The 14300-nt window shown below is 38.5% G+C and overlaps 1 protein-coding gene across 14 annotated transcripts in view; it reads right to left on the reverse strand.

Moving 5' to 3' along the window:
* MAST4 (microtubule associated serine/threonine kinase family member 4) overlaps positions 1-14300 on the reverse strand; it is a 575926-nt gene that overhangs the window by 40551 nt on the left and 521075 nt on the right. For all 14 annotated transcript variants that reach the window (XM_050794438.1, XM_050794437.1, XM_050794435.1 and 11 more), the window contains 3 exons: positions 12177-12244; positions 9756-9841; positions 425-633 (listed from right to left, as the gene is read on the reverse strand). In XM_050794438.1, the coding sequence (XP_050650395.1) occupies positions 425-633; positions 9756-9841; positions 12177-12244 (363 nt within the window). The remainder of the gene's footprint in view (positions 1-424; positions 634-9755; positions 9842-12176; positions 12245-14300) is intronic.

Here is a 14300-nt window from a genome sequence, read left to right on the forward strand (position 1 = left end):
ACCTCCTTTTCCATTTTATTTCATACCATAGACTGAAAAGAATATATATTTCTTTCTGTAAGACTAATTGTGATGAGTATTTTTATGATACGTAATAAAAATAAGTAGAAAAAAATCCCATCACCTATATTCCAACTTTAATGACCAACTGAGAGGAGGTAGTTAGGATTAAAAACTATTAAAAAAGATAAACAACCTTTTTCCAGATAGCACTAATTTTCCCTTTGTTATAGTAGAGCAGGCACTTTACAAGCAATTATCAGAAGATAATGACTGGGAATACAGCCATCTCATTTGCCTGGGCTTTAGTTCCTAGGTGGATACAGCCATTATGTGGCACAAATACAGAAAGCTTCAACAACACAAATGAGCAAGGAATTTCTGGGTACAGGTGTCATGTTCTCCGTGTCAGATACTGATATACCTTCCACATATTCCATGACCATGCACAAGTGGCGCCTTGTTTCAAAGGAGCAATACATGCTGACAACAAAGGGGTTTTCTGCAAAAGTCAGGATATCCCGCTCCACAAAGGCCTGCTGGATCTGGTTTCGAAGGATGAGGTTCTGTTTATTAATCTTCTTCATAGCAAACCTCTGCCGGGATTCTTTATGCCGAACAAAGTAGACTGCCCTGAAAGGGAGCAGAAGTATTGGGGTTGACAGGAAGAGAGAAAGTAAGGATGTTCTGGGGATACAGTAAACCATATAAATCATCAACTTTTTAAAAGTTCACACGGCAGGTGGAATGTAGCTCCCACAAGGTGGCAGCTACAAACATCCCATCCCAGGCTAAACGCCTTTGGCTAGATTGATTTTTTTTTAATTCTTTCAGTTAAAGGCCAAGGGTCATATTCAGGCATCAGATTCATCTTCACTGCTGAAGGAAGGAAATGAGCAGTTCCCAAAGTGAGCTATTTCCTAATAGCTAGCTGACATTTTCAGTTTTTCCAAACACATCAAAATCTGATATATGTCAGAACAGGAAAGAATTAACAAAATTACACACATATAACAAACTAGATCCTTTCTAGCATTATATATATATTACACACTTTTTCTCAACCAACTAAAGCAATGATTTTCTTTTTTTTCCTTCTTTTTTTTTTTTTTTTTTTTTTTTTTTTGCGACAGAGTCTTGCTCTGTCGCCCAGGCCAGAGTGTAGTGGTACGCTCTTGGCTCACTGCAACCTCTGACTCCTGGGTTCATACGATTCTTGTGCCTCAGCCTCCTGAGTAGATGGGATTACAGTTGCATGCCACCATGCCCAGTTAATTTAGTGTGTGTTTTTTGGTAGAGACAGAGTTTCACCATGTTGGCCAGGCTGGTCTCAAACTCCTGACCTCCTTGGCCTCCCAAAGTACTAGGACTACAGGCATGTACCGCTGTGCCTGGACCCTAAAGCAATAATTTTCTAAATGATACCCTTGGGATCTGCAAAAAACTCCACAGCTTCTTAGAGTATCTGGCTTCCAATTCAGAGACATTTACTTCCGAAGAAATTTCCAGATAAATGAGAAGTACGTGTTTAACACATTATATGGGGGTGTCTTGCAACAAAGGGTAGCATATTTCCTCACTGCAATCCTCAGCATGTGCTACCCCATGGCCGTTTCAACAGGAAATGCATTTCTCAGCATAAGAGCGGGCCAACGATGGAGCTATATTTCTGTTCTCTCAAATTCATGGTCAAGGTGTCAGAGAACTTTACAACCAGACCAGGCTGCACTCAATTTCTGCCTAAAGCCTCCCCCAAATACTTTATAGAGCCAATTATGTCTAGGTAAAGACAAGAGACCCACTGAGGCTTGGGATAAAGGAAATAAGAGAATTAGAAGGAGGAGTCTTAACAGTTCATCTGGAAATGATGAGCAACAAGGAACATGTCTTGGATGGGCTCCTTTGTCACAAGTCCTCCTCACTTGTCAATATCATGGGAGAACAAGTTTGAAATCTCCAATAATCAAACAAGAAATCATTTACCTGAAGAGCCATCAATCACAGTAAAGCATGTCCAGTGCCCACCTTATAAAACAGGTGGTATGTGATCTGAAATGGATTTTCCACTAGTTACTTAACCGTCCCTGAACAATGACTGCAAGGGGGCCTAGGACACCCTATGCTCCCGCTCAATCAATATATCAGGGTGATTTACTGACATAAATTTCCACTATATTCAATCCCAGTTTAATCAACGTTAACATTTTTCCCTTAAATGTTCAGCTAGGAATTACTTTTTCTTTCATGTATGTGTATCTTTATCTCTGTCTTCTCATCCTGCTCATCTTTTTCCTTTATTCAGCAAATCACACATCTATATTTTTAAACATTATTATTATTATTTTTGCTTTGCTCATATTTTTCTTCTCTTCTCATTTCTGTTTTTCTAGTTCTTCCTTCACTGAATAGTAAAAAGCTTCTTCACCATACCTCCCATAATCAATGCACCAAATGATCTAGTGCTGTCACTCTCACTGTAAACCAGCCAGCTGGGTGCCCAGCGCTTTCCACACCAACTGGTGGTACTCTTCAGTATGATCAAAGCCTTGGGCTCCCACCATTCTGAGTGATTCCCACACCTGTTTTGCTGGCTAGATTTGATATTAAGGTTAACTAATTTAAACAAATATTTAAACTGATGAAACATGAGTGTAAAAAGGGTAAGCACTATTGTTTATCAGAAAACTAAACAAATGTTTTAGAAAATCTTAATAAATGTGAGTTACTAAATTAAATTCCTGTTGATTTAATGTGGGTGACAAGATTGGCAAAAGTTGAAAAAATAACAAAAATCTAGATTCCTACATTCATATTGCTTCGAGTTCTTGTTTCACCATTAATGAAGGTAAAATTGGAAAACAGAAACAATGTATTGTAAGTCTGGTTTACACTGACTTTCTTGAAAAGGCCTTCCATCAACAGACTAGGAAATTTATGTATATTTAGGCTAAATTAAAATGTTTAAAACATGTATCTTTTTAAATTATTTTCTACTTTGACTAACTTTTAAATTAAACAACCAACTACTAGTTCTTTTTGTATCAGATTAAAGGCTTTTAGTATATTTTTCTTTCTTCAACTACTGATCAGCTACTATCAAGAATCCACAGATAACTTGAGTTGCTCCTAATGAGATGATGGTAGCAGGACAGAAATACAAAGGAGCACAGAAAATAACTTGGCCATCCCTCAAATAGAAGATAAGTATTGATATACAAATGTTGTCATTTGATCCACCATGGTCAAGTCAGCTTCATCCCTGGGATGCAAGGCTAGTTCAACATACGCAAATCAATAAATGTAATGCATCACATAAACAGAACCAACCACAAAAAACACTTGATTATCTCAGATGCAGAAAAGGCCTTCAACAAAATTCAACAGCACTTCATGCTAAAAACTCTCAATAAACTAGGCATTGACAGAACGTATCTCAAAATCATAAGAGTTATGTATGACAAACCCACAGCCAATATCATACTGAATGAGCAAAAACTGGAAGCATTCCCTTTGCAAACCTGCACCAGACAAGGATGCCCACCCTCACCACTCCTATTCAACACAGCATTGGAAGTTCTGGCCAGGGCAATCAGACAAGAGAAAGAAATAAACTGTATTCAATTAGGAAAAGAAGAAGTCAAATTGTCTCTGTTTGCAGATTACATGATTGTATATTTAGAAAACCCCATCATCTCAGCCCAAAATCTCCTTAAGCTGATAAGCAACTTCAGCAGTTTCAGGATACAAAATCAATGTGCAAAAATCACAAGTATTCCTATACACAATTAATAGACAAACAGAGAGCCAAATCATGAATGAACTCCCATTCACAACTGCTACAAAGAGAATAAAATACCTAGGAATACAACTCACAAGGGATGTAAAGGAACTCTTCAAAGAGAACTACAAACCACTGCTCAAGGAAATAAGAGAGGACACAAACAAATGGAAAAACATTCCATGCTCATGGATAGGAATAATCAATATCATGAAAATGGCCATACTGCCCAAAGTAATTTATAGATTCAATGTTATCCCCATCAAGCTACCATTGACTTTCTTCACAGAATTGGAAAACTTCTTTAAATTTCATATGGAACCAAAAAAGAGCCTGCATTGCAAAGACAATCCTAAGCAAAAAGAAGGATGCTGGAGGCATCATGCTACCTGACTTCAAACTATACTACAAGGCTACAGTAACCAAAACAGCATGGTACTGCTACCAAAATAGATATGTAGACCAATGGAACAGAATAGAGGCCTCAGAAACAATGCCATACATCTACAACCATCTGATCTTTGACAAACCTGACAAAAACAAGAAATGGGGAAAGGATTCCCTGTTTAAAATGGTGTTGGGAAAACTGGCTAGCCATATGCAGAAAGCTGAAACTGGATCCCTTCCTTACACCTTATACAAAAATTAAGATGGATTAAAGACTTAAATGCAAGACCTAAAACCATAAAAGCCCTAGAGGAAAACCTAGGCAATACCATTCAGGACATAGGCATGGGCAAAGACTTCATGATTAAACACTAAAAGCAATGGCAACAAAAGCCAAAATAGACAATTGGGATCTAATTAAACTAAAGAGCTTCTGCACTGCAAAAGAAACGATCATCAGAGTGAACAGGCAACCTACAGAATGGGAGAAAATTTTGCAATCTATCAATCTGATAAAGGGCTAATATCCAGAATCTATAAAGAACCTAAACAAATTTACAAGAAAAAAACAAACAACTGCATCAAAAAGTGGGCAAAGGATATGAACAGACCCTTCTCAAAAGAAGACATTTATGCAGCCAACACATATGAAAACAAGCTCATCATCACTGGTCATTAGAGAAATGCAAATCAAAACCACAATGAGATACCATCTCACACCAGTTAGAATGGCGATCCTTAAAAAGTCAGGAAACAACACATGCTGGAGAAGATATGGAGAAACAGGAACGCTTTTACACTGTTGGTGGAAGTGTAAATTAGTTCAACCATTGTGGAAGACAGTATGGCGATTCCTCAAGGATCTAGAACTAGAAACACCATTTGGCCCAGCAATCCCATTACTGGGTATATGCTCAAAGGATTATAAATCATTCTACTATGAAGACACATGCACACGTATGTTTCCTGCGGCACTGTTCACAATAGCAAAGACTTGGAACCAACCCAAATGCCCATCAATGATAGACTGGATAAAGAAAATGTGGCATATATACATCATGGAATACTATGCAGCTATAAAAAAGGATGAGTTCATGTCCTTTACAGGGACATGGATGAAGCTGGAAACCATCATTCTCAGCAAACTAACACAGAAACAGAAAATCAAACACCACACGTTCTCACTCATAAGTGGAAGTTGAACAATGAGAACACATGGACACAGGGAGGGGATCATCACACACCGGGGCCTGAAGAGGGGTTGGGGGCTAGGGTAGGGACAGCATTAGGAGAAATACCTAATGTAGATGACGAGTTGATGGGTGCAGCAAACCACCATGGCACATGTATACCTATGTAACAAACCTGCACGTTCTGCACATGTACCCCAGAACTTAAAGTATAATAATGAAAAAAAAAAAAAAAAAAAAAAACCAAAACAGGGGGTTTTCAAACAGGAAATATATATTTCAAAATGAAAGTTAGAATTTTAAATACTGACAGGGAGAAACCAGTATCTTTGTATTATAGTTTGCCTATTCTGGAGAGTAAAGTGACATACAGCTTATTATCTCTTCCTTCAATATTTGGTTTTGAGTAAGTTTAGTGCTGAGGAGCCTTAGACGTATATTATGAATTTCACAGATGACCACAAGGTGGCCATTCTGATTTTCAATCAAGAATCACCATTTCTTACATAAATAACTACTCTGCAATATGTTTGAGAATAGGAGTGAAGGAAGAATGGACTTATCCATGATTTTATGAAAAAATATAAGACAAATATGCCTCCAGCCCAGTATGACCAGCATCCTTACTGGGTCTCTCTGTGGCACTGTATAAAAAATGGCTTTAGTCTTTATTCTCAGATTATCAGTTCATAAAACTTTGTTTGACTTTCTGCTTTCCCTTGCTATGATGTACTTACAATAATCAGTTAATCCTTGGGAAAACTGACCTAAACCAATTTAAAAGAATCCTATAAGTAGCTTGAGATATCGCCGCCTGAGGACATGCATATCTTGATGAAGTCACAAGGGTCAAACAGACTTCCTTATTAGAATTAGTTGTGGGTAGATTTTTTGTTTGTTTTCTGTTCTTGGGTTTTTACATTTCTGTATTGCTTTGGGAATGTTACTCGTCATGTTGAAATTTGTTTATTTAGTAATAATTGTTGTGTATATATATACATATATATGTATGTATACCTTTTCTCTTTTAAGTTGATGTTCCAAATGTGCTTAAAGCTAGCAAAGAGAGAGAGACAGAGAGAAACAAGGAGAGATACGACAGCCACCAACAGCCAGATACATAACACTGTTGAGTGGACGGTACACCTCCCAGTGTTAAAAGTTGTACTGCACTGACTGATATGGCTCCACATTTCTTCTCTGCCTTCTGGTCCCAGAGATTGTGCTTTCTTTGAAGAGGCTGCTTCGGTCTCTCTTCCTACACTGACCTCCCTGTGAAACAGGAAAACCCAAGGGTAGAAGGCGGGGGGCGGGGAAGACGTAACCAAAGACCTTAGTTCTCTCTGAGCCAAGCTTCTCCCCACCCATGCAGAACTGAGGTGTGGGAGGGTGGGGAGAAGTGGAACTAGAAGCTGACAGGATCTAGAGCAGAATGAATCAGCCCTTATTGCGAGCATGAATGTCTAGCGTGTATAAAATTATGCACGACTCTGAGAGCCCAATACGTGACTCCGTGCTAGCAAATCTCCATGTGGGAATGAGGGTGCGTGTGCCAGAGGAAAGTTGAGAGGAAAGACTACAGGGAGAGCATGTGGGAGACAGGGCGTATGCCGCTTGTGCACATGTGCCTCTTTGAGACATGTCCCAGGCCCCTTCACAGGTAAAAGAGAATCATGTGCATCAAGATTAGAAGGAAAGGCAAAGTGGGGGAGAAATGGTGCGCCTTTCAAAATTAGTTTTTTACTTTTAAAAATTTTAAGTCAATTTTATTCTTTTACTTTGAAAACATCTGAAGTTATGACTTAAAGATCCTGGTGGAAGTGTTCACTGGAAGAAGCAGTACCTCTACAACTCCAATTAGGATGGCTAAACATTTTAACAAATGGATACCTTATAGAGAGAAGCGAGTTCCACTTAGAAATCAGGATATCCGTGACTCTGTCTCTGCACCTCTCCTTGCCTACATGTGAGTGGAAATAATATCAACTACCACACAAGGGCTCTTGTGAGAAGAGAACATATATAAAGAAACGAGCACAGTGCCAGGTACATAGCCCCAGCTTTCTATAAAGCACTAAGTTGGCAAAAAGACACGTTTAACTTCCAGTCAGGGATCAGAAGTGTGTTAAACAGAGAAGGAAATCAGATGTTTATCAACTTGGCTTTATAACATGAATTTTCACCAAGCATAATGCTGAGAAAGCCATGTGTGTTTTAGCACTGCAGATAGAAGCCCTTCCTAATGACAGGGTTAGTTCCCAGCTCCACCAGTTTTTGAGGAGTCACGGAATCGGTGCCTTTCTGAGTCACTGATGTGAGTGGTAGATCCTGTGCATGGATACCTAAGGAAGCCTCTAGAAGGGCCAGTTCAGCCACCCATAGGGGGATACATTTGTTCAGCCAGTTCCCATAAGCCTGCAATCACCCTCACTGACTGGGTGAACCAATAGGGGTGGTTCCATTCAAATTTCAAATTAAAGATTATTAAAATGTGGAGAAAATCTATCAGAAATAAAATGAGAGATTAAATCTGAGATGAGAAAAATAAAAAAAGAGTTTTGGCTGATCAGCAGAGACTCCCACAGGCAGCTTGTGAGTGCATTAATGACTTGGCCTGCATCCTGGGTGTTTACTGATTCACAGCTTGTTTAACTTCTTGTATATTCCCAACTATTCCCCAAAGTGTGATATACCTCATCTACTATACAGTGGTTTAATTGCACTACAAATGAGTTTACTCAACCAGTTAGAACTCCAAATACTGCTAAGATATATGCCCGCATTTTTAAAAGTGGTGCTTCACAGATCATCTTATTCCAGAATTCCACTGCTAATAAAATCTAGCAGTGCTCAAACCCATATACCCATTAAATCAAAGTTTAATCTTCTCCCTAATGAAGAAAGAAATCTTCAGGTCATTTCCAAAAGTGTAAAGAACTAAAAAACAAATGATAAGCAACTAGAAACCACAAATAAATGCATGCTAGAACCATCTTCCTAGGTAGAAAAGTTTCAATGAGGTCCTTGAAAAATAAAATATTGCAAAAATACATCAGAAAGCATTTATGAGCCACAACAGGAAATATGGCATTTGACATATCCTGAAAACAAATCAGTGAAGCATAGAAGGGACTCACAAATATTTAAGTTCTTAAGTTAATGGTGTGGAAAATATTCGAGGCGAAAAAATGGTAACAGAAACATCCCTTGTGGCACAACAAAAACCTCTTTTATTTCATCTGCTCATTTGCGTGATAAACAGCAATAAATGTCTATGAGATTGTTTATTGCTCTTTATATACAGATAGAATTGGAATTAATATTTAATTAAACTAGAATTCTTGGGCTGTCTAAACTGGATCAGGTTATAGTTTGTGCATTAATTACGCTTCTAAACTATTAGTAACTCAGAAGAATCCTGTCACTGTTTACCGCCACAAGGAGAAAATTGTGTGTCTATAAAAAGGGATTAAGGAAGGAACACCATTAATATCATTAGATTATAGTATACAGCTCAATTTTGAAAATCCCGGTGTAGGAGTTTGAGGCTGCAGTGAGTGAGCTATGATTGCACCACTGCACTCCAACCTGAGGGACAGAGCAACATCTTGTCTCAAAAATAAATAAATAAATAAATTTAAAACAAAACGAAATAAAAAAAAATCCTGGTGTAATAAAGACTAAAACAAACATATTACTCTAAATCAAACTTATCCAACCCACAGCCCGTGGGCCGCACGCAGCCCAGGATGGCTTTGAATGCAGACCAACACAAATTCGTAAACTTGCTTAAAACATTATGAGTTTTTTGTGATTTTTTTTTCCAGTTATCAGCTGTTGTTCATGTTAATGTATTTTATGTGTGGCCCAAGACAGTTCTTCTTCCAATGTGGCCCAGGGAAGCCAAAAGATTAGACACTCCTGCTCTAAACCTTCAACCAGACTTATTTAAAGACATTTATCTTAAGGTTGTCTGCTGGTCAGACATGAAATACAGGCTATTTGTCATGTAGTAATACTATACAGAAAATTATAAATATATGATTATATATAATATACTATTTAATATATACATATATATCTCAATCAAGAGTCAGGTACTTCTTTTAACCCAGAAGGGCAAAAATGAAGGAGGCAGAAACAAGAGTAAATAAAATTTTTCCTTGAAAGTCTTTCTCTCCAACCCTCTTAAGTAACTACTTGGTCACTTGGCATGTTTTCTAATGAAGTGTCCAGTAAGAAGCAATTTTGGCTGTACAGTACAAGTCTCAGGGAAGAAGCAGTGATCTGAAAAGTCAAGTCCTTATACAGCATCTATTTGGCCTTAGATAAATGTGAAGAATGAATGTATTACTTGAGTGTGCAGAAATACAATAGAGAGCTTTTCTTGAATTACTCACCCATAGGCTCCGTTGCTAATCAATTTAATCGTTTCAAAATCACTTTCCCGAGGTTTCCTTCGAAGTTTCAGGGAGGCATTAGAGCTCTTGGAAACAAAATATGGAAGTTAAAAGTAGTTTAGAATTAAGAAAAGTATTTTATCAGCAAATAGATAATATTTGAGTTATATGCTGTTATATAATATGTGGAAGTACAGTATTCCAGCCACAGGAACCTGAGGCATAGCTTTACAGAGCCATCATCCACAGCAATGCTGACAAACTCCTTGTGACACTGTCACTGAAGCAAATCCACATTTCCAGGCAATCAAGGACAATTCCTGATATTTATTTCTTTTTGTAAACTACTCAGGTTGGCCTTGTCCTAGTCTTTTAACATTTTGGGATTTAACTCCATAATGCCAAGCTTTCCCTTTGGTTTCTGTTGGCCAAAAAAGAATGGGCCGGAGTGGCTCTACATGGGGCTGTATTCCTGACAGAGCATGTCTCTTTCATTCCTGCAGCAATCTTCATTGCTCAGAAAAGTAGTAGGCAACACGTGGAACACCCAAGTACAGAATGCCTGCCTTTCTTCACTTCCATGCTAGAAATCTAACATGGCTTACAAAACAAGTTTCAAAAAGACAGCTCTTTAAAAGTTTAGCTCAAACGATGGGAATAGAAAAAAATGCTTAAAAGAAATTCTCTCATGCCCCATTTATCTTAGCATGGAGAGGGAGTTACCAGCTCTTTGCTGCCCTCTGCAAGAGTCCAGAATTCCCTTCCTATTGTTTTGGAAGAAACCCTGTGTGGGCGCCATCATCCTCAACTCAGCACTGTCATCACTGACCCTGTCATCCCCACTCATCTTTGGAAGACTTGGCTACCCACCTTCCGCTCCGCCCAAGAGCTCTCTCACCATCCAGGGTGACTTCAGTGTCTACACATATAACCGACCCAACACTCTGGCCTCCAGACTACTTGACCTCTTCAACTTGAACCATCTGTCTCCTCTTCTCCCCCTTGGCCTCTGGCCAAGATCTGGATCTATCTAGTCATCACCTGCCAATGCTCCATCACAGAAAACAGACTTCAAGACTAGGACCACTTACTTGTTTAGTCACTCACTATTACTCTTTTAACTTTTTTATTCTTTTTTTATTTTCTTATCTACTTTGCACTGGCTCAGAAGGTAATTCACTCACTATTACTGCTCTTTCATGGCTTTGGGCTGCAAGGCTCTGTCCAAGGCTCGCTAATCTCATTAACTCTTCCCTACATGAGTGATCTCATTTATGTTCATGGATGACTCCTAAGTCACTTCCACCTCCACCAGAAACTCTCCCTCTGAGTGCCAGAATATATCAGACCTTATATACAGCTGCCAGTTTGATGGATCTTCTTGAATGTTTCAAAGGAACTTTAGTCTCGATACATTCAAAATTATGAGTCAGATAATAAAATTAATAAAACAGCTATCATTTATTCAGCACTTACTATGTGATACTGTCCCAACCGTTTTACATAAAAATCTCATTTAATCTTTTACAAACAGGGAAACTGAGGCACACAGAAATTTCCCCCAAACCCCAGCTGGTAGAAAGCAGTGTTTTCAAATCTAGGCAACCTAACTCCAGAGCCTGGGTTCTTATCCCCTAGGCTACACAGCCTGCTCCTGCTTTCCTAATCCCTAATCTGATGCATCCTGGTTCCTCTTTTGGTGTTCACAATTGAGGAGAACGGCACCAGCATCCAGGGCCTCTCACCTGTGCCACGGCAGCAGCCTCTGAACTGGCTTCCACGTGGTCACCCCTCCCTCCTCCTCCCACCCCACTGCTTTCTGCACTGCAGTCAGTGTGATTTTTTTCAAGTCATAACTCTGATTGGGTTATCTCCCTGTCCACTCCTCCCACCCTCATATACCCATACATCTCCTCCAAAGTTCAGTCCCATTGCTCTTAAAAAACAAAAACAAAAAACCTGACAAACATGAACAACAGGGACCTAAGTATCCAGTTTTTACTCAAGTGCTCTAGTTTCTGTCGTCTCCCTGGCTTAGTCCTCTGACGTAGCCTGTGTCTGGAATGTTCCTTTGCCCCTTCACACCCTAGTAATTTGTTATGTTTAGCTCAAGTGCCATTTCCTTGGGAAATCTTTTGGGACTGGACAGACTATGGGAAATATCTTTACGTTATGGTAGCACATGGTTTTTTTTCTTCATAGATCTCATTCATATTTATCATTTCTATTTTTTGCATGTGATTTTTTATTAAGTTTCATTTCTTTTTGAAAGAAGGGGCTAAAATTGTATGCTTAGTGCCTGGCACAGTGCTTTGCACACAGAAGCACAATAAACATTTGTTGAATAAATAAACGAACACAGCCAAAGTCTCCAGATGCTAAACAGAAAAACCATCATATTTCATCAAGAAATATACTTACACTCACTGATTCATCTGTTTCTGGAGTTTCTGCTGTCCCACTGTCGTAGTTTCCCAATTGAGCCATTTCTAAGTTAAAAAAAAAAAAAAAAAAGGTAAGCTTAATAAAAATATTGCAATTGGATAAGAATACTAAGCTGAAACAAAAGAAAAATAGTTTCTCCAATATTAAAAAAATTGCTCTAGATTCCAATGTGCCTATGGGAAAATCTTAAATCTAAAAAAAGGCAGCAACTGGTATTTTGAAATTGTTCACTACATGCCCCTCCCCAGAACCCCGTTTCTTGCAAACACCTAGACATAGGAACTTTAGAGGCTGGGCATAGGAACTCATTGGCTGATGCAATCACCATAGCTTGGAAAGGCTTTGGTGGGTCAACAACTCTGCTTAGAATCAGGTATCCGAGAGAGGCAAGTCTTTCCAGGCTCTGGCGGGCATCAAAGCAGCACTGACTACAGCTAGGGAACGATTCTTAAGTTGTGGTGCATATCTCTTGTTCCATTCCTTCATATCCACTGAGAAATACCCTGCCAAAGACACTAAGAGTTTGAAATTTGTCAGAGAGGAAGTAATAATGGTGGTTAAGAGGGATTTGGATATTAAAAGACTTAGGTTACCACTACTATCTGCATTTACTGACTGACCTTTTAACTTCAAGCTCTTCTGCTGTAAAACGTAAACAATATTACTTACTTCTTAGAGCTTTTTGTGAGTACTGTATGTGATAATGCATGTAAAGCTCTTAGCATACTAACAAAAATTAAATGCTTACTAAATGTTGACTGTTATTTATTATTAATTATATTGTGTAATCAGCCTTGGATTGGGTATCACATGCTTGACACCAGCTTTAAGTACTACCCTGATGATTTAGTTAAGAGACAAAAGTGTCTAAATTGATCAATTCGCATTGGAATACATCCTTGAATTTATAGAAGTAGATGAGAAAATCAAATTCTTTTACTGTTCATTTTTTTAAACTTTTAAAAAATCATTTTTTATTTAAAAAACATGAAATAATTTTCTCTAAAACTATGATAGGTCTTAGCTCAGTGACAGGATCAGAGATAGTATTTTCTTCTTTTACTTGTACTTTCCAATTTTTCAAAATTGAACATGCACAATAAAAGTCAGTTTTTAGTTACATATTTTTGTGTGCATCTAAATATATTTAAAGTTTTCAATTTAAATAAACTTAATTTTATTTAAAATTAAATAATTAAAAATTTCTTAGGTTCTTATTTTCTGTATTTACGTTCTCATAAATATGATCATCCCTTCTGGGCAGATATTATGCATAAGAGATATGAAGCAAAACAACATTGGAGTATTACCTTTAGATAAAAATTTATAAATTCTAGATTGTGGAATAAGTGGATATTGACAACAACCATCTCAGTTTACCTATAGGGGAAATTCCAGAATAAAAATGAGTTCAGCGCAAACTATGTACTTTCTTGGTCTCATTCAAATGATGTCAATGTCCAATATGACTAGCACCTTAGATTTGTGGACTTGGAGGTGAACTAAAATGCATCTAGTTGGAAGGGCTCTCAAGGAAAGGGACAAATATTAATAGTGTTTAAATAAAACAGCAACAGCAGCTAACATCTATTAAACACTTACTATGTTAAGCAATTACAAATATAAACATATAATCCTCAAAACAATCCTATAAGTAGATGCTATTATTATCTCTTTTTTTTTTTTTTGAGACGGAGTCTGCGTGGCTGGAGTGCAGTGGTGCGATCTCGGCTCACTGCAAGCTCCGCCTCCCGGGTTCACGCCATTCTTCTGCCTCAGCCTCCCGAGTAGCTGGGACTACAGGCGCCCAACACCACGCCCGGCTAATTTTTTGTATTTTTAGTAGAGACTGGGTTTCACCAGATTAGCCAGGATGGTCTTGATCTCCTGACCTCGTGATCCGCCCGCCTCGGCTTCCCAAAGTGCTGGGATTAGAGGCGTGAGCCACCGCGCCCGGCCTATTATCTTATTTTTATGGAAGTAACTGAGGCACAAAGAGGTGCATCACTTTGGATAGTCAAGGTTCACACAGTGTGCAGTGCTGGCTTAGGGTGCCGACCTGGCAGCCCAGCTCCAGAACTCCCAATTCCTAACCTTCAA

The sequence above is a fragment of the Macaca thibetana genome, chromosome 6 (genome assembly GCF_024542745.1).
Source record: "Macaca thibetana thibetana isolate TM-01 chromosome 6, ASM2454274v1, whole genome shotgun sequence".
NCBI lineage: Eukaryota > Metazoa > Chordata > Mammalia > Primates > Cercopithecidae > Macaca > Macaca thibetana.